The sequence below is a fragment of the Falco peregrinus genome, chromosome 8, assembly GCF_023634155.1.
Source record: "Falco peregrinus isolate bFalPer1 chromosome 8, bFalPer1.pri, whole genome shotgun sequence".
Lineage (NCBI taxonomy): Eukaryota > Metazoa > Chordata > Aves > Falconiformes > Falconidae > Falco > Falco peregrinus.
This window is the reverse complement of record NC_073728.1, coordinates 43,393,822-43,420,078: the sequence shown is the minus strand read 5'-3', so window position 1 is coordinate 43,420,078 and position 26,257 is coordinate 43,393,822. Positions and strand designations below refer to the sequence as shown.

Below are 26,257 nucleotides of genomic sequence, written 5' to 3'. Positions count from 1 at the left end.
AGTTCCTACATCCCAAGAATGCTAAGTGCTGTATTAACTCCTAATTTTCACTTTTAAACTACGAAGTATTAAATTCTGAGCTAAAATGGGAAAGCATGGATAAAATTATGTTTACTACAAAACATCTATCTGAACATTTTTCCTTTAAAAATAAACTTTTTCAAGGCTAATCAAAGTTATTTTTGTAACTGCCATAACAAACTGCCAGTGAAGGGACCATTTTTAATCAGTTTTATTGATTCATGCTTTCAGTTCTTACTCTGTTAAAAACAAGGCACATTAAATACATCTTCTTATTGCTCTATAAATGCATGCGGCTCATTCTGTATATCAAAAGTAATAAATAACGGCAGTAAAACACCAAGACAGTTATAAAAATGACAACCCAGCCTCAAACACAGTATTTAACAGTTCAGTCTAGAACAGTAACCTGACAAAATATGTAAGTGCCACACGTAAAACTTGCGGTGTGTATACATGCGTGTACATATATAGATATATTTGTACACACATAAACACGCTGCATGTATATGCATCCCCTGCCCCCAAGGCGTGCAGATTATTTAGGACAAAAAATCAACCCCCCCCATCCGGAAATCCAACTCCCATCTTAAAAAAAAAAAAAAAAAAAAATTACATTACTGTTTTTTCCACCTAGGATCAGAACAATGGAAAACAGTGACATTTTACAACTCTTTCTACAGTACATTCACAAAAACAAACAAACAAAAAAACCCCAAAAAACCCCCCACCCCAAACAACAAAGCCATCACTCCTGAAAACAGATGTGAGGTGATAAATAAATACTTCTAGATTTTTTCCATGCATAGATTTAGCTGTTTTAAGTAACACGTGCAATCTTCTCTTGTTACACAAGGTAGTCATACGAGATCTTGCTGTGCCATACAAAAGAGCCGAGAAGCATGACAGTAAAGTGCCTGAGATGCAAAGCAAATTCGTATCGGAGGACACACATATAGCCATGAATATCACAAAGTCACATTCTGTATGCAGCATTACTAAAACAAGAGAACAAAGAGTATACTTTGGGTACAAAGCAGAAAATCCTGGCTTTACAGGTAAACTTGTATTATTAATTCTTAACAGTGCCATTTATAGAGTGGAGAATTTCTCTTTAAACCGTACAAAAGATGTTAAATATTGTAAATATTCTTCCTTATGTAGCCTGGAAAAGGTCTCATTACTTTTATTTTTTTTTTTCTCCTTTAATTATTGTGAATCATAAAATCCTAGCCCCTTTCCCTCCCTACCTTGCTCACTGAACCAAAATAACCTGTGTATTGTACATTCACTTCCCTCCAATTCTGCAGCGTATGTAAAATCTGTTACTGTGCTCTTATCTGAAAAGGGTTTTAGAAATACGAAGCTGTGTCAAACACTACAAACTTAACCTGAATATACTGGAACATATTTCAAAAAGAAAAGTTTAGAGGACCACAGAAAAAAACCCCTTTGTTCATAAAAAAATTCTCACACGGTCGAATGTTCTAACTCCTTATTCACCTGTGCCTCACTAGCACAGGACTTGAAGCAGAAAAGCCACAACCTTTTAACAATCTCTGCATTTTGGTACAAGGCAGCATAAAAAAAAAAAAAAATTAATATGCAGAAACTATCTGAAAGGCATTTTACCCAAGACAATCTCCTTCCCTCCAGATTTTACCAATTTTTTGGACTGACAGAAATATAACCAGTACTGGATTTTAAATGAGGCTTGCCCATTTTTTTTATCTGCTATTTTTAAACACATGAATTTTAAATAATTTTTTTTAAAAGGACTCACCTCCTCAGACAAACACAACATCTGCACTTACTATGCGACATACTAACGCTCCTCAGCATCTCCATTTTGTGTATGTAATAATTTCCCCTTTTAAAATATCAAAGTAATCCTTGGTGTTCATTCCTGTATTGTTCTTTTCCATTAGTGAAAGTGGTGATATCAGTTAAAATAGATCAGATTTTACACAAGTATAAATTCTGACATTTTGGAACTGAAGCTTGGTTTGAGTGGTATATTGGTATTTACACTGAAATACTAGAATAGAACAACAAATTCATCAATAAACTATTCTTACATTTTTCCCTTCCTTGTTCTATATTAAGCAGAAATATTCCATCTGACCTCAAACCTAGTCAGTCTAACAACAGAAAGGCAAATAGCCACATACAACATTGTTGGAAACAGCTCAAGTGAGTGGTCCTAATTTATTTTTTTTTTTTTTAAATTGATCTGCTGAAAAATAGCCCTTTTGCTTTTACAGAAAAGTTAGTGGAATGCAAAAAACATTTCATTTTGTTTCACGTTGTGGCTGAGCATTTTTAAACAAACAATTAAGACTGTCACACTGTCAAAACCTGCCACCTTCTACATATAACCAGTGTTTGTCCAAAACTTGAAACAGTATGAAGCCCTTTACAGCACAGAACACCACCTGCTAGACAACGCTATTTATTAAGGGAAGCTTATTTTTATTAAGATGGGAGAAAAGAAAGCTGTCTCCCCTAGCTTTTAACTAAATTATGAGCTTGGGTGATTAATCAAGATGTCTTGCAGTTTTCCAGTTTCATACTGCTGATATTTTTGTCTGGCCAAGTACTGGTACCACTGAAATAACAGAGCACTCGAAACAGCAAAACCAACCACCTACAGAAGGCTCATGACAGTTCCTCACCGTAATCACTACCTCAGGAAGCGTCAGTTTTGTTCCTTCTGTGATACCATCTTCAATCCAAAACATCAGCCTTCCCTCGCTTTCTCTTTGCTGAAGAGGACAGATCAGCAGCTTTTAAATACTAAACACGTTTTTTCACATTTAAAGGCAGGATTCACTTTCTGAGCATCATTGTTGTTAAAGGTAATGGTGATATAAAAGTTAATGAACAAGGCAATATCTGCACACGTGCTTGTGCGTGCACCCAAATCTTTCTAGACCGTATTCCTGAACTCTTGTTAATAAACCCATCTAAAGAATATCCAATCAAAAAGGCCACATACTGGAGTATTAAGAGCTGCACAGAAAACCATTAATAATAAAAACAAATGCACCAACGTATTTTTGTAAAGAGCTACACCGATGGACTGATACTGGTCATCTCAGACACACAAGGACAGTCAGAAGCACTGGAATGTTTTTCAGCAGGGACGCAGCTATGTGGCTCCATCAGCTGCAGCTGGGAGCAGACATCGTGTTTGAACTCACAGTCCGCCACCACTCCGGTCCACCGGAATCACCATCCGCTGGCGCAGATTCTCCTCGGCAGTCTTCATCAGCACAGCCAGCCGGCTTCCAGACACGTGGCCCTTCTGAATGGCACTCATGAGCTTAAGGTAGGAGAGGGAGAGCATCCCATTAACTCATTTGCAAGACAAAGAATGAAGGTAGAAGGTACAGCCCCTGATGGCCAGGCCTCAGGACGCAGCCAGAGGGACACGGGGTAACTGGACCAAACCCACAACCAACAGCAGTCCCTGAGCAGGCACCGCACCAGCCCTCCGCTGACAAGGCTTAGGGGGCACAGACACCAGCTCGGTGCTACTCCCTCCTCCGCACGAGGCGGAGTGGAACTGCTGGCTGTCCTGCCCATGGGCCACCAGCGGTGGACACTGGCACACTTCCAGTCTAAACAATGACAGAGTTAATTACTTTCTCCGTGAGCCATTAGCAAGTGTTAATGAATATACAGAACTGATTTTTCCATACATAAAACAAAACTGCTGTACGGTTTCAAAGACTCACCTCAAAGCTCATTTACATTTTCCAGAAATATCAGTGAAAGTTTTGGCCAGGCATGGGTGGCAGGAAGAGCAGAAGTACTAAATATGATCCACTTGGAAGCGACGGTGCAGGCAACCAGCAACACCAGCTTTTTTTCAGTGACATTTAAGAATGCAGGATAACCCATGTAACTGCACAGGCTTGGGGAGAGGGGGTGGGGTGGTTTTTGTTGTTTTGTTGTTGTTTTGGGGAGGGGGGGGGGTGTTGCTTTTTTTTAAAAAAAAAAACAAACCTGAAAGATGTAACTAACAGAACACCATTCCTCACCTACCATTGACCCCAGACCATACACCTTCCTCATTTGCCCTTCTTTGTAGGGATAGTGTACTTGACTTCCACAATTCTTTCAAATCCAAATTCCTTTATAGACTTTTAAAACTAATTTGCCTTTAAGTCCTGGAAACTGGACTCAGCTCTATCTTAACGAATACACACTAGTGCTAAGATTTTAGTTAATTCTTTTTTATCCCATGGATAAAGCAAGCATTAGACTTGAAATTACATGCAGTCAGCTTGTCAAAGACTACTATGGAAAGCAATCGGCACTTAGAAAATGCAATTTCTTACTCCCACTGAGTGCTAAGAATCCTTCAGATTTCTTTCCCTCTATAGGAAAACCTATTCATTAGATCTGCAGCTGGACCTATGCAAATGTGGCATCAACCCTGTCAAAGCAGGAACAAGTGCCAGGGAGGGGAAAGGGAGAGAAGGGACCCCCGTGCTTTACAGACCCAGCTGAGGATGGCAAAACCTCCCTGTGTTTTAAAGGAGCTTTGACTACCCTGTGCAGCCCCGAGGGCAGGACAGATGACAGAGCTGGGAAGGAGAAACCCAACAGCAACAGCAGTAGCTACTGCCAGCAAGGGAAGCTGACCATTGCTTGGGCTTGGCGTTCTCCCTTGGCTCCCTTCCCGCTTCCAGAGCAATCCCTACACACGGACGGGAGGCCCTACGAGGAGAGGCACTGCTCGCACACCCATTCACCCCGCTTGACAACACACCTGACTACCAGTGTGTCCGGTCGGACTACACTGCATGCGCTGTGTGGAAGCAACCACAAAAAAGATGGCTGATCCTCTGGCACTGCCATGAAAGCAAGAGTTTCTGGTACAAGGGTCCGTCAGGTTGGGAAACAAGCTTCCTCCTGATTTAACATGGGGGGGTGGTGCATTTATGTACCAAAACTAATTCCCAAGGTCCCCCTCGTTTCTTAAGCATAAATGACAACAGCACTAGGCTTCTGTGCGCAAGTCTCTGGAAAAAGAGTCACTGCAGTAAGACAGCTCCGCACGCTCCTCAGCGCTGTCAGCGCTCTGCCTCCCTGCTGCGGTGGAACGACCTGTTTGTATTAAATGCTGATCAATGCAGTCCACTTTCTCTGTGTGAAACACCTGTAAGCCGGTGAAACACGGTGTCTGCTGGGACCAGTCCTCACAAGACCATTATTTGAGTTACATTGGCAATCTGCAGTTGGCCAAATGAAAGCCCTTGGCGTTGCCCTGCTCCCACCTGGAGAGCTATGCAGCCACCCTGGTACAACGTGTTCCTATATTCTAATATAAACGTCCACAAATATTTGCACATGGCTTTCCACAAGCATTCTGCGGTAAAATGCAATTACTTGAAAGTTTTCAGAAAGCAAACACAAAAGTATTGGGAACTGACTTAACAGATCCATTAAAAAAAAATTAAACAAACATTTAATGTATTTTGTTCCTTCCATGGCAACCTCCTGTTAATGTTATTACCACGCTTCTCCTTAGCACTTGGCTACGCAGCAGCTCCCCATGTGCTGCTCTCTGCCTCTACGGGAAAGAGGTGCATAGGCACAAGTGATCATTACTGCAGGGCCAATCACTAATGTTAAATATTTAGACTGCATTGTGAAATGTACAGAAGAAACCACAGAGTTACACAGTTTTACAAAAGTAATTGTGAAACTACACCAAAACAGTGACTTGCCTTTTATGTTTTACAGATATTATGACTCAGGGCAGGCAACCCCTAATGAGACGGTTCAGCACAGTAAAGCAAAAACTCCAGAAAGCCACCAAAAATCCACAGAAGACATAATTACTAGTTGTTTCAGCTTCTTAACAACAAGGTATCCAAACTAACCAAACTGTAGTTTAACACAGCCCTTACAATAAACGGTGGGCTCCCCCCCCATCAATGAAAAGTTTTCACATGCAAAGGGATCTAAGACAGAGGCCCTTTTCAATAGCCAGAAAAACAGCTGTGATTTTCTTTTATATTTGAATACGTAAGCACAAACTCCCAAAGCCATTGTTTCTTCTTTCCTCCCCATGGTTTAGTCGGGGTATTTTTTTCCTCTTACCCCAACTGCATTTCATTTACCCAGCTAAATTGCTGCATTTTAGGCAAATAAATAGTCCTTTTTTCTAATGCTGGACACAACCTGTGAAAATTTTCTGCATTTAGATTCAACAATGCTGCTCTTATCTACAGCTCATCTCGAGAGAGACAATTACCATTTCCTTTGCCTTGATCTTGTTTGTTTAACTTGACACAGTGAAGAAAGGGCTGACATTGACCAAAATCCCCAGCATTAATTTATCTCATGTTCGGCATTCATCATTGCCACCATGCAGGAAAGACATGGCAGGCACTTGAAATACCACACCAAGAAAGGGTCTACAAAAACAAGGCTGGCGGGCAAGCTGCACATGCAAGAGGAGCTGGGCAAACAAACATTTCAGTAGCACCCTTAATTTTATTTTAAAATCCTGCAAAAAGTAGATGTGTGGTTGTCAACGTAACGTCTTCCATACAAACTGAGATAATGTTAGCCAATCCAGGAATTAAAATGGGATTATATTGACTGGATGTGCTTTAACTACAAGCTCATTCTTTAAAATAATCAAAATAGTTTAGAAACTCTAATCACTTAAAAGACCCAGGTAAGTGCCAGTTGCATAGCTGTGCCATATACCTTCCAATGGACAATTCTAACATATTGAATATATTTAAACAGCATTTCTGTATTAAAAAAGCCAAATTCAGGTCTGTACTTTGTAAATTGGACCTGTTCTTTGGGTCCCATTGTTTCTGTACAAGAAAAAAAAAAAAAGCTGAATTTCAAAGTTGCTTGACGATGGCTCTGTGTGTCACTTATCTTGTGATCTGGCAAATAGCATGAATATTCCAGCATTTACCCAAGTAACACTCACATAGTCTACAACCCAGCCCTTCAGCAAAGAGCATGTGTGTGTGGAAACGAAATACTTATGCCTTTGTTCATTAAAGTTACAGCTTATCTTGTAACAAAGAAACACCTACCTGCAAAAACTCATTGAGTTCAACCTGTCCATTTTTGTTCAGATCTACTTCATTTAGAATATCATGAAGTGTATTTTCAGCAATTTGCACACTGATGCTCTAGACAAAATAAAAGCACAGAAGTATGTCAACTGGATTGTTCAGCACTATTTATGCCCCACTGAAATTCAGATAAGAGGCTTAAAAAGGAAACTAAAAGAGCACGAGGAAACGTTACCTCCAAGACACGCTGTACATCCAGTATAGTAATAAACCCTTTCTTGTCCTTGTCAAACATGTGGAATCGCTTCTTGTACCTGCAAGATAAGGATTATCAGTGGGAAAAACTGCACTCAGAAGAATGACAGGTATGAATTCCTAGCAGCACAGGGATCTCTTTTACTTTACTTACCTTTCAATATCTGAAGGCAGTAGACTGATTTCAGAACTGTCTGTTAATTGATCCGATTTTACTTTGTAGCCCATTTCATAATAGAGAAATTTTTTAGCAGCTTCAAGTTCTTCCTGCAACAAAAAAAGAAAAACTGTATATCTCAGGAATAGCAAGTTCTTACACAATTATTTTTAATGTAGTGTTTCTTAGATTCTTCCACTTAACTAGAACTTAACTAAAGTCCAAAAATTAAGCAGATGGTAGCTGAAAAGTATTAAAAGTATTAAAAAAATAAATTAGGCTTAGGCAATTTTTAATCTTGAAAAGAGTTACCAAGTCTAGTTAAGACTTCTAATTACTGTGTAAAAGCTTTTAGGACCATACCACGCCTTCAGTCACAAATGGTACTTCTACCTATTTCATGAAGAATGGCACTTGCAAGTCAGGCCCACAAAATGCCATTTGAATCAGAGCTTATATCTTAGCAGAATGTTTCACTTACCTGTCTAAAATCAGGGGGAAAAAAATACTGGCTCAACACCAGGCAAGTTCTTTATGTTTTGAACTAGTTTTCCTGATGGTAATGAAATTAATTTATTACCTGAAAGTTCAGCGTGAGGCCTTCCATAGCCAGGTTTTTTAATAAGTGATAAAGAACTGACATATATGAAGTACTGTCAAACGCAGTTCTTTCTACAGCAATGAGTATACCAAATAGGGTTCTAAGAGTGATCAAGCATCTGTCACATGGACAACAATATTAAATGGTGTGCGCTGCAGTTAACAAACAAGAGTAAGCATGCTAAGTAACAGCAGCAGTAGCAGTAAAAGATTCCTAGGCACGTACACGTAAGCCACTTCATCTAGCAAGGACTTGTTCGTGAAGGCATATTAGGAGACCAACTAAACTATACCAGACTACTCTTACATACTTCAATATAAGCACACAAATTAGCCTTAAAGTCCCAAACCAACAGAGATTTATTTAATGGTCTTACTAAAAGAATGCTCTTCTGGATAGGCATTGAATTGCCTCGTCCGTCAAGCTGAAATATAGCCCATGCTGTAGAAAAGTAGCACTTCAAAATGGCCCGAGACTGGTTACAGAAGGGATGCTCAATAATTAAGGTGGTCTAGCTTCTTTTGAAAGAAAAGGAGACTTTTCCAAAAGAAACCTCAGCTGACATTCAGAGAATGCAGAGGCTGCCTTGCTAGCATTAGTAAGCCCACACAAGCCACAGGCGGCTTTGTAACTTACAGGTGCACACAGTATTTGCTAATTGTTCTTCCAGCAGGTTACCGTGAGAATGGGTGCCGAACTACCCAGCTACAGGCTGTTGGAATTAAGGCTGTCCATGCAACTTTAACATCGTGCTGGTTTCAAATTCTTTGCTTTGCAAGCTTCCCATTTTCTAATCTATTGTTATGGAAGAACTGATATAGCTATAACACAGTCAATTGTTCTATCAGCAAATCTCATTGGGTATGGGTGAGACACATCTAACTTCAAACACCTCTGACTATGAGGTTGCTCAGCATACATGCATGCCAGCAACACAGGTCACATCTGTGACACAATGGTATCCCTTTCTTTATGCATTCCTGTGGGAAGGCTTTAGGATCACAGCAGGTCCCCTGGCTAGCAGGATTCTAATGAGCTCCTTCCAGAATGTTAATCAAAATTCTAACTGGCTAAAAGGTTTCAGGAACAGTCCAATGGAAACTTCCCATCCCCTTTGGAGTGGAAGAGCTAGGTAAGCATTCACAGGTTGTGTTTGCTTCTGAATCAAAGAAGCCCTGAACCACATGTTCCGTTAGGGTACAGCACTCCTTGCGCTGCCTTTCCTCCGTCATGCTCTTAACAGCATTGCAAGCGCAGCCTCCAGTATTCTGGGCATTTATCTTTTTATGACAACAGAAAGAAGTGATAATCGGTAACTTACATGATGTAATAGCTCAGAAGGAGCAAGATTCATGTCAGTAAGTGGGATGTCTACATCTAAGCTAGTTATCCAAGGTACTCCTGGCAGTTTCTGGAGATCTAAACAGGGCTGTAGGGTGCAATTCAGTGCACGCACAGCAGATGCCTTCATTAGGGTAAGTCATCTGAATGAAGTTTGTTTACTACAAAGCAGGCATACACAGCAACCAGCTCAGAGAGAGACAGCCTGTTACGACACTGAAAGTAAAAGAGAGACGAGTACACTGAAAGTAAAAGAGAGACGAGTACACTGAAAGTAAAAGAGAGACGAGTACACTGAAAGTAAAAGAGAGACGAGTACACTGAAAGTAAAAGAGAGACGAGTACACTGAAAGTAAAAGAGAGACGAGTACACTGAAAGTAAAAGAGAGACGAGTACACTGAAAGTAAAAGAGAGACAAGTACACTGAAAGTAAAAGAGAGACAAGTACACTGGAAGTAAAAGAGAGACGAGTCCCATGCGGTATGTCTAAGCGAAGACCCACTGGGGGCAAAGGAAGCTAACAATGACCTTAAACATTGATTTAGGCCAGAGATGGTGCAAACTCAGTATCATAACTTTTCAAAAGTCACAGCAGACAAAAAGGAGTGACATGGATTACAAGATCCTCCTTTTCTGAGGCAGATCTGTTGAAAAGTACCAGTAAACAAAATATTTGAACAGGAATTGGATAGCAATGCGAAGTCTGCTTTCGTTTTTAAAGCTGGGGAACAACAGGATACAGATTTCACTTTCCCCTCCACCCCCCAGCCAATACCAACTCATTTCACAGCTATTTTGATAAAGTCTTTCTAATGAAATACACCAAGTGAATCATCCTGTCAGGGAGAAAGCATCACTTGAAGTTTTCTATTCAACTGATTTAGATCGTTAACATGGAAACTACTTAAGAAAAACAAAACAGTTTCAGATGAAAAAGGCCCTTTGTACCTCTTTTTTCTGCTCACTCCAGTGAAGTTCTTTCCCCATTATATCTACGATTCTTGGCAGGGCTTCCTCTGCAGCCTGAACATTCAGAAAGGCCAAACGAGTACGTCGGGAAATCATATCCACTGCCGTGCGGGCATACTCTTTAACACCATAGACAACCTAGAACAGTAAGACAAAGGGGAAAAAATGCAGATGAGAAAGTAGACAGACATTGTCAGAAATTATGCTTAGTGTCACAAACCACTCTGGTGGGCTGGCTATACAAAATGAACTTTCTGTAACTACTTCACACCCAGCCAAGAGCAGGGCTTGAAAAGCTCCCTTTTCCTTGAAACATTTTATAAAATGCATCTGGCATCAAACATGTATATATGAAATAAAAAAATAAACATTATTTAGTTATAAATATTTAATTATATATAGTAAATATGTGTGTATATAAACATAAAAATAAAGCATGCTTCAGGGAAGAGAAGAAACAAGAACAGAAAAAAATTCTGGACCTCACCAAAGGAAAGGGCTTATAGAGAGGTTTTCCAGAGCAAGACTGACCTGCTCTAGAACCTGTTTATCCCAAGAAGAGAATCAAAGAACATTATATAGTTTTTCCACGTACCTCAGCTTCAATATAAGGAAATTCTGACACAAGACGCTTCCCAACAATAGGCCATCTCTTTCCTGTAACTTGGGCTATTTTGGCCACTTCAAAAGCCTTGTCACCATAGGTTGAAGCTAGATGCTGAGCCACCTATGGAGTTCAAAACAAATTCAATATGCTTCTGAAAGAATAACAAATATACATGTTTTTCTTGTCAATTCTCTTATCAGCAATAAGAAACAGGCTGAAGAAGTTATTAGATTTTGATTGTGTGGGAAGAAACTATTTTTGCTGTGAATGGGTTAGATCAGCACTGACACCACTGCATATGTATCAATGCAACTGTGACCAATGATGCTCCGCTCTTCTGCTACGCTGTGATCACATCTGAGGTATAGCTTTTGTTGGGCTCCAAGACGACAGACCCCAGCATGTCAGAACATTTTAAAGCAGGAAATAGTCAAGATTAGGAGGAAGGGAAAAGGGAAGAAAAGAAGAACAATTACTAAAATGTATTTTTGTTAAAACTATCTTTGCCCCAGCCAGATAATAAGCTCTTCTTAGGTTCAACAGACCTTTGTACAAGTTATGCTGATATTAAATTTAGTGGAAAAACAAAACCCTCCAACACAGAAACATCAGAGCATCAACAGACACCATGACTCACCTCACTTTCAAGTCCATAGTCTTGGACCAGCCTAATGTAGAGAGTGGGACTCCAGTCCTCAGCCCCTTGTAGCTGCAGTCTAATAGTTTTACTGGAACCTGCCTTCAGATCATGTGCCTGAACAGCTGCATCGATGGCATCCTGTGCCATGGCACGGTAGGTTGTCCACTTCCCACCTGTAACCACACATTTACTTCTTTATTTGCGGAATGCAAGAAGAATACAAAGGCAGTATGTACGATATATATTTCACATCTTCATTACTAGACTTGCTCTAAAGAGCCAGTCATGCTACCACTGACAGATCATTATCTAGTCATAGGTACATGAAGGATTAACCTGTAACAAGAAAAGTTTTGAATAAAATACACTGGGAAAGCCCAACAAAGCTATACCTCAAAGAGAATTTCCAGTACCTGCTATCGTGACAAGGCCACTATCGCTAATGGTAACAACATGATTCCGGGATATTGACTGTGTGTCTTTGGAGTTGGGGTCTGTGACCAGAGGACGAATGCCACTCCATGCTGCCAACACGTCTCCTCTTCTCACTGTCCAGAACCAAAGATCAGCCAAAGTCAGCCAGGAACTGATGGGTATTATTATCTCCTATCCCTCCCACGGTCCTTGTGGCATTGCCTCCGAGTAGATACCTGCTGTGAAACAAGGACTGTACCACACAATGCTTGTTAGCTGAGCAACTCACCAAGCTGGAGAAGATTCTCCAAAGTAATGGAATAAGCTGGGCTCCAGAATTAAAAACAGCACTGCCCTGGCTGGTATCAGTAATATTCTCTAGCCCAAAGCAATATCAGAGACAGAAAGGTCTGTTTTTCACACGGTTAAAAATCCAACAAAACAGAGACATCCTGGGAATGGATTGACCAAGAAAGATTCAACTGCTAAATCCACTGATCAGCTCAAAAAAAACCCAAACCCAAAAAACAAACCCTAACAGAAACAACACAGAGCCCCCAGCACTAAGTCTTCTCCTTGTTTGCTTGTGCTGACAGGACAGTCATACAGAACCACAGAAGATCTCAAGTTGGAAGTACCACTGAGTCCAACTCCTTACATTACATTTCAGAAATCAAAATAAAGTTCTTTCCACATGAGTGTAACATTTGCTTTTAGGACTTCAAAGGTTTTCCTCTAGCTTGTAGGTTATTTTTCCAAGTTTTCTTCTTGACAAGTCATCTTTATCCACAGCTTTAATCATAAGTGCAGTTACACAGATAGACATGGAGGAAATTTATTGGCAAGGTTGTGGCTGGCTGTAGCACATCCCCAAAGCTTGTACCCTTACGCCAGCGCTTGTCACGGCACAGCAACCCAAGAGGGCCCAGCTGCCTTGTCAAAACCACCCAACAGAAGTCCACATCTCCTAACACAACTGCCTCTTGCAGCCCTGCCTTCTCTTCCTCCTTATCGCTGCATCAGGAACACCATGCCACTCCACAAGAAGCCTGACCTAACGGCCATTTACTACTTTGTTGCCCTGTGCTACTCTTCTGCTTCCTGTCCAGTTACAGGTATATCCCCAAGACCAACCCTGACTTCTCAGTAAACTTGGAGGAAGAAAACCTGAAGGCATCAAGTAGTCACAAAAGCCCTTCCCATTTGTAGAGAAATACCATAGCCTCCAAAAGTCACCTTTTTAAATATAAAAAACATTGGACAAATAGAGAATTTAATGAAATTAATTTTGTTGCTTATTAAATTTGCAATATTAAGATTGACAGATTTACTTTATACTGAAGTCTTTGGAGCATATTTTTGTTACACAACTTTCAAATAAATGGTAATTGAAAATCAGTAAAAGGGTGTAAAAATATCCCCCAAAGAACACCAAATAGATTTCAGAAATCAATGGTGCTCTGCCAGCATGTTTAACCTGCCAAAATGAAGTGTTAATCACAGAAATAAGATACCATATTACGTTTATAAACTAATGAAACTAGAAAAAGCAGCATGCGTGACACTATAATTAAACAGTTGGAACACATCCAAGCCTGTGTAAGTTGATAACCCTGGCACTGTCTCTGGCAGCAAAAAGGCAGGTCTGCAGTGAGTTGATATGGCCAGCACAGTTGTTAATTCAATAACAACCAATCTATAAACACTGCTAATTGCATATGTGAAAAACAGCGTGCACCTAGGTAGGTTTCATTCAAAAGAATTAAACACTTCATAATGTACTTCTGTAAAATAACTTGCAAAATCTCCATCTTATTCCCATTCTTAACTCTACCAGTCTGGCCTACTGCACTTACTTATTATCGACTTCTGCTGAAGAAACTCAAGGTACATTTCCTGAAGACTTTTTTTGAACTTCACACAATACAAAGCCATCAATTATCCACTTCAGGAAACAAGTAATCTAGCATTTCCAACCTCCAGACAGCAAGTTTTCCTAAATGTTGCAGAATGTTGCAATGTTACTGATCCAGTGCTTTTCAGATTTATTTTAATGCTGCTACTACAACAGAAATACAAAAGTACAAATGCTTTCACAGAATAATCAAATAAAACCCACCCTCACTATGAAGGAAAGAAACATCTCTCCTTTAAACCAGCATTGAGTCAAAGCAGGCCAGCATCTTACAACAAATGTGTTTTCAGCTCAGCTACCGAAGGCAACAACTATCAACAAGTAATTTTTATAAACTCTCCTTTCTTCCCATTGTACTTTCCCCTCCCCCTGAAATCTGACACTATTAGATATTCACCATATCAAGAAAAGTAAATTCTAAGAATAAAGTGCCTAGAAAATGGAAATAAAAACAAAGACATGGGAAAAGTCAGGACAATTTTCCCTTTAAGAAAAACAGGTGAATCACTTGATGTACTTGTGTTGATGTATGACCAAACTGTCCCAGTCCTGCAAACCTTGACCAGAATGACCTGGCCGTGCAGCTGGACAGCTAGCCCCAGGGAGGTGAAAGGTATGTGAAATCTGAACATGCAACTGTCAACAGATTCGCATTTAAATAGTCCAAGTAGTGCAGGTATATCGGGCAAAGCATCATTTTATAGCTCATGATGACACTTGTGACCCACCTGTTTTAAAAACTCCCAGATGCACAAGAACCATAGCTATCAGAGTCACAAAAAAAAACGGAAGACAGACAGCACTTACTCAAACTGAAATGCCACAGACTCATCAGTACCTTCCCAGGGAAAAACAGCTGACAAAAGTTTACCTTCAACATCAACACTAAGGTAGTTGCGCACTTCATTCAAAATGAAGTTTATATCTTCTTCTGTTGGTATGGGATGGGAAGTGACATCAGTTGGGCTGTCTGTGGTCCCTGCAATAGTCATCTTCTCCCATGGCAGGAAGAAAATCACTCTACCATCACTGGTGGCTGGGTCAAGCAGACCCATATTATCAGGGCTGAAATAAAGAAGGGACATGGTTCAAAACAGGTCAGGCATATCCAGGGATTCTGGTTTTGCACACCTGGTACCCCAGATAAGGTATTAGAATATTACCTTTGTTCTTAGATCAAATTATTTAAAATAAATAAATAAAATTTTAAAAAAATCAGAGATTTCACATGTGGCCATGACCTGACTTTATATGGTAGTCCCAGAAGATCTGAGAGAAATAAGGCCCTTGAATGTGATGCTCAGATATTACTACAATTTGATTTCCTAAGCAAGCTAGTAGACCACAACCTTAAATCGAGCCATCAGGCCTTTGGCACGTCACATCTCCATTCACTCTGGAAAATCTTGCTCATTGCAATTTCAAATACAAACATTTGAAAATTTTAAAACAATTACTTGAAACTCATTAGAAATGAACAACTGCTTTTAATCAAAAAATGGACAATCGTCTATATTATGCCACAAAGGAAAGGGTAGGCTGAAACGGAATGCACAATAAAATGGAAGAAGTAAGCACAGAACCCCAGTACTGTTTTGATGCATCTAGGTATGTCACATGAAAATTTAAAGATGAAATATTATTAACCCAAGTTATCAATTATCTGCACCCTAAACAGAAGACAAAAGACATACATAATCCCAATGACTTCTACACCCTGTATTCACAAAGAATGTAGGGCAGGAGGGGGCGAGCGTTAGCAACGGACAGAAAAAGTAAAGAAAATAAGAGAACAGCAACAGTGAAATCATAAGCATTATGAGTACATTTGAACCCTAAACTTCCAGTGATACCACAGCCCGAGTTTGTTAACCACCTGCCACTTCAACAGGGATGAGCACCCACAGACTCCTGAGGGATTCTGACCAAGAATTATACTCTGAATGCTCCCCGCTCTTGCATTCCTGAATGGGGAATCGTGTTTTGAGGAAAAAAAAAAGACAAAAGAGACACTAACTGGATACTGCTATTCAGAGATTTTTCATTTGTTTATGCCAGTACTACAAACAGAATGATTCAGTAAAATGAAGAAAAAACTGTAATTCTTCGTACAGGAAAATTTATGTATCAATGTTTTCTGGTATAACATCAAAACCAAAAATAATCCTCAGGTACAAAACCATTTATCCTCATGAATTATTAAATAGCTCTGCTTACATTTCAGAAAACAAAAGGCTTCTATAGACATTTCAAAGTAAACAGCTTTTATATATGAAAACATTTAAGTTGCCCCTTTTTTTGTTCATTTTCATTCAAAGGAAAGATGTGGACTTCCCTTTCAGGTGCTGAAGTCCTTGTAAAAACATTTGCAGTCTGTTTAGCAGTCTTCAGGTTTTGCATCTATTTCTGATAATGGAAGGAGGCTATAGGAGGTACATGGAAGGAGGATGGGGGGGTATGTCAGTGGTGGTAAGGACCATCAGAGGGGAATAATTCAATGGACTCAAATAACTAGTAACAGAATAAGCTGAAGGCAGACAAAGACCTGCTTGGATATCAATTACCTATTCAAGAGAGCCACAAGCTGAATCACTGAATATTTTGTTTTTAGGAAGTCTGAACTGATTACTGAAGGTAAGTTTTCAATATCTGGAAAGGCTAGAAGAGAAGCTGAAAATTTTATACATAGCATGTATATTAGAACTTTTTTAAATGATATTTATAGACAGCTTAAGCATACAGTTGGAGAAGTACAATTTAATAGGGGAAGTCAACACAGATTTGTGAAAGGTAAATCGCGTCAGACAAATGATTACTTTTTAAAATGAAAAAGCTATTGATTTAGAGACAGAGAAAACTAGAGATTTAATATACAGTATCAGAATATTCAGAAAACTTAAAAAAAGTTGTACTTTGAGAAAATGTCTAATGTGATTTTGTAAAAGCTGTTAAAAATAAGGAAGAGAAACAAGTAAAGACTTAAAACTAAGTTTCACCGCAACACCTATGGACTGAAGTGTTTTCCATCAGATTACACAGCAAATGATAAGAAAGGATGAAACAGTTTTCCATGTGATGATTAACTTACTGAATTAATGACTACCAGCTGTCCTGGTAAGCGCTCTCAATTTCCTATTACTATGCTTGTTTCATCTTATATAAATAACTGAAGAGCCACTAAAACAAATGTAAAATAAGGTGCTTCCCATCAAAAAGAAGCATCCTAATACCTAAATACTGGCTGTTCTGGAATGTCTCTAGAGTCATGCCACTACACACCAAGAATAATTCTGAAACAACACATTTTTATAAGACATGAATTCTTATGATTACAGAATGGATGCGAGCTACAGCAATATCAGCCATTGCAAGATTTCTCTAGTAATTTTGAAAGACTATAAAGACTACTAACATGGGTAAGTTCAGGATTGTAAACTCTAATATGAGGTATAAATTAATGTCTTTACACGGAAATAAGAGTAGCAAATGGTCTTGGAGTGTAATACAGATGGCTCTGAAGTGACTGTCAGCAAAACAAACATCAAGGTACCCAGCCTAACGATAAAGCAAGAGTATGATATTTAAGAATTGACTGAAAACAACTACTTTTTAAAAAGCCTCCTTTCCTAAAAAAAAATGCAGTTAAATTGGGCAATATATGTCGAACATATGAGAAATCAGGAAGAAATCTTGGAAAGAGATGACTGAAGTATACATAGAACGTAAGAAGCTATAGACTACTGAACTAGACAAGATGATTCAGCTGAAGGACAGATCTGAACTCTTGAGCTTGAAGTCAGTACATGGTTCATTCCTAGACATGAAATATGGCATTTTACAGAGCAGACCAGATACACGGAAACCTCTAGTTGAAGAAGCATTTGACCAAAGCACCACAAATGCAGTTAAAGAACAAAAAAGTATCTTTTCGTAGAGTAGAACTAAGGTTTAACACACAAGTTTACCTGGAATCTGGAATGCAGAGCAGAGAGGAAAATTCAAGACAGACATAAACCATCTGAAATTTGGCAGAAAGAAGGGGAAAAAAGTACTGCGTTCATAGACGCATTTCAGGCAGGAAGCCTATCTGAACAAATGCAGCCAAAATCCTGTCATTTTAGCAGATAACATACTTAAACAATAGGGAGTGAAAGAGACTTGCATAGCTACTAGAATAGACATGCACGTACTAAAAATAGAATTAATGGGAGGAGGAATAGTGGGACTATTAAGGAAGAACCTAAATGAGTAAGAAACCCATGGGAAACGAATGCATTAGGTTAGCATCAGTTTTACAAAACTTTAACTATGTTTATATATAAAAACCTCTATCTGTTAAAAAAATGTTCATTTGGGTAAGCATGGGCCAAAATTCTATAAAACATTTACCACAAGGCAAATGGACACACTGAAATTACAATCTTTGTTTGTTGAGGAATATTCCTTGGCACCAGAAGACCTGATACAACTAAGATTAAATAACACAAGTATTTTCTATTTAGCAGACAGCTCCTTGGTTTAAGCTATCCCACTTCAAGGAAATTCAGTACAGTTTTATCTAATCAGCTGTTCTGTGGAGGCAGTATGTGGGTAGATACTATTTTACAAGAAAAGTAATGCCCACATGCTGACATACACAGGGGAACAAGGAGAACAAGAATTCTCTGTAATTCCAATTAAAATTATTAAGTTATTACAGAATAAATAAATTAGAGCCCTCATACATATCAAGCCATCTTCAACTTTGAATTTACAAAGTGAGTCAAAGTCTTAAACCTTTACATGTTTTTGCTGTAGGGCCATAAAATCAACCACACATGCCCTTCTCATAGTATATGAGCAAACCAGGATTACAACCCATTTCCCCACGCTGCTAGTGCTTTACAGCTGCTATCAGGCCATTTTCCCATTTTTCATGTGGAAAGACACCAAAACCCAAAAAAGGAACAGCATGCAAGAGTGATCTTACACTAGGCCAAAACCACCTCGATTTTACAGTCTATGGTCATGCCCTGTTGGGACAGCTCCAGCAAAAGCCACCATGTTGTGCACTGAAAGTCTAAATTCATATTCACAGAGGAGTGCAATGATGATATGGAAGGCATTATTGTAAAGTGCACTGTATCAACAGAATTGGGATAAGTCTATAAATGTGAATTTCCATTAGGATGCTAATGACTTCAGAAACCAAAGGTAATATTTGAGTTTCAACTGACATAGCTTATGTGGTAGAAAGGGATTTGGTTCTGCACAGCAAATAAGGAAAGAGAGCGCTCTCAGAGTGCCACAAGAACCTTTTCTGCAACAAGGGCAGCAGAGGGAGGCAAGTCCTTTCCACCAAAACAACCATGGGTGTGTGTCCACCGCAGTGTCAGAATCTAATCATGTTATTTTGAACTACTCATTACAGTGCTTACGTGCTGCATTCATACTTGCTACAAGTGGAGTCATAACGTGGCAGGGTATAGTGGCAGAGTGTCATTGCACAGACAGCTTTGTATTTAATAGGACAAGAGTTTTTTTATGAAGGTGGCAACCCCTCCGGAAGGTTTCATATGCTTTTTTGTTTTCTAAAGGTGGGGGTGAACAAGCAGTCAGCACACTCATCTCAAACTCATTATCAAAAAAGGTGCCTTTCACAAGTCTGTTGTAGATGCTTTGCCTAAACACCCTTCTGCTTCAGCGCAAGTTCTGCCTTGGTGAGTTTTAACTAAGAACTACAAGGTCTCAGCATTTTCTGAATATGTGAAACTGTTCTTCTAATAGGCACAGTGCCAGAATCCTCTTTTTAAAAATAAATAAATAGATAGATAGATAGATAGATAAATAAATAAATAAATAGAGAATTGTTCATCCAAAACTACCGTAAAACCCACAAATGCATCTCTGCAAGCTTATTTATTACAGGCACCGTCAGAGATTGTTACAAATGGTTTCGGCTTTGAATATCGTTACCTGTAATAACCAGGCATCACAATATGCACGCCTGCACTTGGCTGACAGATGTTTGGTACTTCCTGATCATCCATTTTGCGCACAGAGTCTGTGAAAGGTCCTGTAGCATTGATAACACATTTGGCTTTGACATCAAATTCCTGCCCTGTGAAAGAAAACAGTATCAATCACATACACCATTTGTTTTCCTGCTCACTGACACTCACTATTATTAATCTATCTACGAACTTAACCTACTGTAAAGTATATCGTGCTTGTCTGAACAGAACAGCTGGAATGGTTTTTAAAAATTAACAAAGCTTTCATGTAACACCAGATTTGAAAGAAAATGTTTTGCAGTGAAACACCATCTTATCTGTAAAGGCAGAAGAAGATAGACTGGGTGGGAGAAGTTCAGCTGAAATCTGCCTCTCAAACAAGAGATTTCAGTCTCAACCTGTAGACTCGGTAAATGGGATTATTACTGTACAGCACGTAGTATTTTACAATATCATCTTTGCTTGACAGAAGGGTTTGGATGTAAAGCTTAGTCTACTCTGCCAAAACACTAGGATTTGAGTGAAAAATCTGACAGAAGTTAAACATGATTGACACTAATGGTATGCCACTGCACTCTGGGAAGATGGCTCCTTTGTCGGTTCATTGATATTTACAAACAGCAGTGTTCCCCACTCCTCTCTTGTTTCGTTATCTCTGTGTTTCTCTAACGAAAAGAGTACGGTCTCCTCAAGGGCTGCACTTTCTATTCAGCTGTGGCACAGTACAACCCACCGCAGGTTGCTTCCACCCGCCAAGCAGGGTGATGCAGATGGAAAGGCATGCAGTGCTGCACCGCTCGCCGACCGACCAGCGAAGGTGGGCAGGCGGCTGCCTTTGGGTCCCCGCGCTGCTGGGAAGGCACCCACCTGTTAGGACGTCCCTGCAGCGTACCCCACACACGCGCTCCTTCCCGCTGGCCGGGTCTGTCGTCTTGAGCAAGCGCAGCACTTCAGCGTAATTGGCCGTGGCAGCGCCGTACCTGGCAGCAGTGAGGGCGATGGCGAGGTTCATCCGTGCGTCGTTGTGCTGTCCTGCAGCGGGGACGGGACCAGAGGAAGGACACCAGTCACCTCCAGCCATGGACTTGTGGTATGGAAGCGTGTCAGAACCGATCTGTCACATCTGTCCCTGTCACACTGAATAGGCGTGATGGCTGCTCGCATCTAACGAGAATTATTTAAAGATACATTCCCTCTGCTGTGCTGGAGCATCCGACCGCTGTACGGGAAGCAACACACCCAGCTGCGTTACCCACACGGGCCTCTGTAGCACCTGAGACTATGAGACCATACAACACGCCACAGCCTTTGCATGTTACGAAACTGAAAACTAGCACTCAATCGCCTGCAAATTAGGAGCAGACAAATCGCTTTTTTCTTTATCTCTTCCTACGCAATCATGCTGTAATTCTGTAACTGTATCTAAGCATTCGTTTGACAGTCCAACCAGTATTAATCAACAATTCCTACTAGCAAGTGTACCACACAACATTCAACATCCAAGAAACAACCTTCCAGAGACTGTGCCAAATTACCAGCTTCCTGTAACTTTTTTTCTTGTATATGCATTTTAACTTCCCAACATAAAACATAAAAGCATCAAAAAAAGAGAAATAAGTAGACAAGAATTAATGAAGGATCCTTAACATATATCATTAAAGATTTATTACTGAAATTCCCTCGTTAAAGAAAACCAAGAGAGAGGCGGAGGGACCACGAGGGGAAGATGATTAATTACTCTGAAATACTGGCTTCACCTGAGACTTTTGCTATTTATTATTGCCACTGAAGTTAGAAGTCCTGGATGTTGGCTAGAAAGAATTACTATACATTGAAGGGGCCAGGCTCTGTGTGTCCTGAATAATTAATTTACAAGAGGGCTAAACTTCCTGAGGTACGGTTCACTTCCCCACGTGTTTGGACCACTTCTATCAAAGATAATACTGATAAAGTGATAAATTTGTAATAGATATTGTAGTTGATTTATGTTGCCAGCATTCCCAACATTTAGTATAAATGGTTTATGTAAAGTTTGGTCCTTCTGATTCTGCCTGTGCAATCTCAAACCACTGCGCAAATAATCTGTTCCTAGCTAAAAGGGCAAAGTTATAAAGATGGGATCAATGGCCTCAAAGGTGCCACCTCCCCTCCCCAAACTTCTCATTCTAACACAGCCGAGACCATACAGTGCAATCAGTCTTCAACTACAAGAAAAAAAAGTTATGCGAGGCGTACAGAAACAGTAACATGATAAAGCACCGATGAAGAAACAAATAGTAACTTCAATTCAACTAAGCAAACAATGCCCAGAATAAACTGCAAAAAAGAACAGCAGAACAACTGAGCAAGATGTCAAGAAAAGTTGGGGATGCTCCATCACACAAGATGCATAAGACTAAACAACCATCTGTCAGAAGTGGCAGGCAAATCATTAAATAAATGCATCAACATTTACGTTGCAGTAGCATCAGGGAATGGATAAAATGACCTCACGACAGTTACCTCAAACCTTAACGTTTTAGTGCAAGGTTGAGAGAATGTACATCTCATATACAGAGGGAGAAAAAAAGACAAAGAACAGTGACAAGCTGCATTACAGTAGCTGCTTCTATGTAAAGCAGAATACAGCACAGATTCTAAAGTAATCCAGGCCATGCTCCTCCAGCCTGAAGTCGAAGGCTTTTGGAAGTGCAGTGTTCCAAAGACACTCCTCTTTATTGTGGTGCTTGATTTGGGGGACCACCTGACCCACAGGATACTGCAAGTCTTGGCTTCACAGGACAAGAAACCCATCACAAACCAGCAATGCCACCCTCAAACAAGTGAGGTCTATGCATAAATGAAACCCTGAAGTACCCGTGTCTGTGTGGTAAGATTTATTTTTTTATTGTAGGAGGACTACAAGGCCAAGAGGGTTTCCTTACTATTTCTTGATTCTCCATCAATATGTTTTTGCCATCTGTGCATAAAGTGGTACTCGATACAACTTGGTCATCTCTGGCTAATACAGGGTGTGGGTTCATCACACAAAAGCAGCACAATTTGCAGCATTAGCCAATATTAGTTTTGGTCTATAGGAAGTCTTACTGTTTAAATTTTGCAAGCTTGCCTCTTCCCAGTTTTGTGACTTATTTGGCCAGACCCAAAGCAATCCAGAGAAGCCAATCAGCAGAATAAATCATGTAGAAACAGGTATAATTTCTAAAAAAAACCCCAAACATCTAAGGAACAATTGTTTATTAAGCTCCAAATCCAAGAGCTGCTCAGCATTTTCTTGAAACTCCTAACACTCATAATGTCAGTGAGCTAAGCGCATGTCTGGTGCATTTCAGGTTTTGGACCACTGTGTTCAAGAAAACGTTTTCAGGCTTCTCTGAAACTCTCATTCATTTTCCCCTCATTATTCTGATGTGAGAAATCCCTTGCTATTACTCAATTCTCAGCTGTCCAAAAAGAACTCTGAATGCCTATGTAATGTGTTTGCAGGGAGAGGACTGGGAAATAACCAGTTCCTGATTAACTACACATCTAGAAAAACCACTGGCTTCAGAGTGATGTGGTCTACAGTGTGGAGTCCTAGAGTATTTCATAGTATAAACAGCAGAGATCTGTAGAGGTCTAGATTTGAAAGAAATGAAGAATGACTTACTGGCCCAGAAATTTATCATCTGTGGAGAATAATACTGCATTTGGTAGAGATGGGGTAACAGTACAAAAGTTTTTTTATACAGGAACAGCTATTTGGTTGGGTTGTGTTTTTTAAACCCTCCAACTCACGTGTGCACATTTTCCCCCAGACAATTACATTAAGATCCTCCACTTTGTATGCAACTGTCATTTTTTCTCAAAGTCTGAAGAAGCAGTTGCTGTTCTTCCATGCACGCCCCCCATCCTAAAGGTACCACAGTCAGATCAGTTCTTATTACAGCACTATTCACAGTTGACAAAGCATATTTTCTGCTGATTAAAAGCAACAGTCAGTATTTACATGTGTGCCAGTTTGGAATCAGGAATGTTTATTTCAAGGAGATTGGTAAGTGTCCTGGTACTTAAATGATCCTTTCTGCTCTAGAGAGAAATAGAAAGATGAAGCAAAGCAAAGATTCTGCATCTCAACCTTTCTGACTTTTCAGTTAAACACTATTCTCCCCACAGATCCTCCAAACCCAAAATAAAAGCATCTCCAAGCTTAGCTTCCTCCAGAACAGCCACATAAAGCTTTCTGGACACGAGCACTATTACCATTTTCAGAAGATGCCCAGGGCACTCAAGGCTAGTTGTGTGATAAATAGCAAGGCAACCAAAAGCTCCTGTGGAAGGTCCTGAATTACCTACTCAGGACAGCTCTGCATCCATTGTCCTTCACAGCAGCCACTGGTGCTCCAAAGCAAAACAACAAAAATAATTACTCCCCCTTGCTACCAGCAGTAATCCCTCTATGATAACATGGGTTTCTTTCCCAAATTTTGTAAGTCAGAAAGTTATTTTATAACAGAATGGCTAAGCTAAATTAATTTGGCATCTTTTTTCCATAAATGAGTAGGCTCCTGCATATCTCATAACTAACCTGTAGGCAATATAGTGAAATTATAATTATGACATTCACCAACAGCAGATGTTCATAAACACCCTGCCCTGGAGAGGTCACTGCTGCTTCAGTCCTGTTGCCCAAGGGCTAGTTTTGAAAGCACTTGTTTGTAGTATGCGTGTCAGTTGTCAGCTGGATGCATCTCAATGGTGGTGCGAAAGGCAGTCATACCTCAGCATCTTTGGAAGAAGTGTCCAAGAGCCAACTGATGGAACATGCTGAGTTTTCTTTACAACTTCTCCCACGACAGGTCTCAAAAATAAGAGGATGTTTAAACCCTTAGTTATTTCTAGCAAGAAAAATTGAAAGAATCATCCATCTCATTATTCATTATTGTCATCTGCTTGTAATACAGTAACAATGGAGTAATACTTTGATTTGTATTAAGGGCAGTCAACCTAGCTTTTAATGAAATGCTGGCCTAAGTGCTTTCACCAAATTAACACTGAATCCTCTTTAAAAAATCCCTTATTCTTAGAAGGCATACTGCTGAAGACATTTAGTGTGCAAAGACATTTTGTGTAAGTGTGTCCTACATCATGGTGAAACCAACAGTGATGCCATTTGGTTTATAATTTCTTTTTTGTGTAATTTAGGAAAATTCTATTTTCATTCCTTAGTAGCAAATGTTGTACTTCTTCAAAGATGAACAGACAATGCTTCCGTTGGCACTAAAAGAATCCTCCCACAGAGTGCACATAGTGTACATTCAATTTTATTTTTATCAATGCTGAGCCACTGCCAGTAGTGGTAACAAAGCCCACAGACTGTAGAAATTTGTTTGTGACTGATGCAGTAGAGTTGTGTGAAAACCACAGTATTAATAAGGCACTCTGGTAGCTCTAGTATATTCTGTCCTGTGTCACACTCTGACACCTATTATGCTTACACCAATTCCTGCTTTCTCTGTTGCAACTCTATTCAGTCGAAGATCAACAGCACAGAGTAGCCAGTGACTGTATCTTTTTTAAAAAAGCTGGAAGCTCTTTTAATCCTAAGAGGGTAGCTTTTGTTCATTATAAACTTTTTATGATATAAATATATATATATATAAAAATAAATACATACTTATATTTATACTTCACTACTGAGTATACTTGCTGTGTGACAATTAGTCTTGAAATAATGCACGTAAGCAACTGCCACAAACATGGCTTTGGCTCCTACTGCAATGGCACAGCTGTAGTATGTGGGTTTGCAAACTTCTTGCTTTAAAGAGCAGGCTGGTCCCTGCAACAGACATGAAAGCCTTCTCACCTTTCCACAATTTACAGTCTTTTCTGATTAGGCATATCTAGTTATTGCTGTGGAGGTCAAGTTTAATGGAGAGTTGGAAATTAGCCATGCAAAAAACTATATGACAGTCTTAATGAACATTCAAGAGGGCAGATCCTTCCATAGAACCACCTACCAGGCTTCTTTTGAAAGGAAAAATACATTAACAGAAATACTTGAATGATACAACTAGGCCCACAGTACGGTCACAATTCTATATCCCTACATAATGCAGCCGTACAAATAAGCAGGTGTGGGGTTTTTGTCTTCTTTTAAAAAGCTGAGGGGATAAAGGCAAAATAAATACTTGCAAATTAATCTCTTGCATGTACGTTGCTCCTTTACTGACACCAGTGAGCTCCACTTACTTAGCTAGAATACTCAGCTGCAACTCATGAGGCAGTCACTTGGATCTGGAA

General features: G+C 39.7%; 1 protein-coding gene across 2 annotated transcripts in view; it reads right to left on the bottom strand.

Annotated features, from left to right (window-relative positions):
• Positions 1-216: 216 nt before the first annotated feature.
• The window catches only part of GPD2 (glycerol-3-phosphate dehydrogenase 2), a 64,362-nt gene continuing 38,321 nt past the window's right edge, over positions 217-26,257 (bottom strand). For both annotated transcript variants that reach the window (XM_055812474.1, XM_005236449.3), the window contains exons 7-17: positions 20,843-21,007; positions 19,938-20,082; positions 14,854-15,047; positions 12,067-12,201; positions 11,651-11,826; positions 11,002-11,133; positions 10,386-10,544; positions 7,492-7,604; positions 7,318-7,396; positions 7,101-7,199; positions 217-3,346 (exon numbers count right to left, since the gene is read on the bottom strand). In XM_055812474.1, coding sequence (XP_055668449.1) covers positions 3,221-3,346; positions 7,101-7,199; positions 7,318-7,396; positions 7,492-7,604; positions 10,386-10,544; positions 11,002-11,133; positions 11,651-11,826; positions 12,067-12,201; positions 14,854-15,047; positions 19,938-20,082; positions 20,843-21,007 — 1,523 coding nt within the window. In that variant the 3' untranslated portion in view covers positions 217-3,220. The remainder of the gene's footprint in view (positions 3,347-7,100; positions 7,200-7,317; positions 7,397-7,491; positions 7,605-10,385; positions 10,545-11,001; positions 11,134-11,650; positions 11,827-12,066; positions 12,202-14,853; positions 15,048-19,937; positions 20,083-20,842; positions 21,008-26,257) is intronic.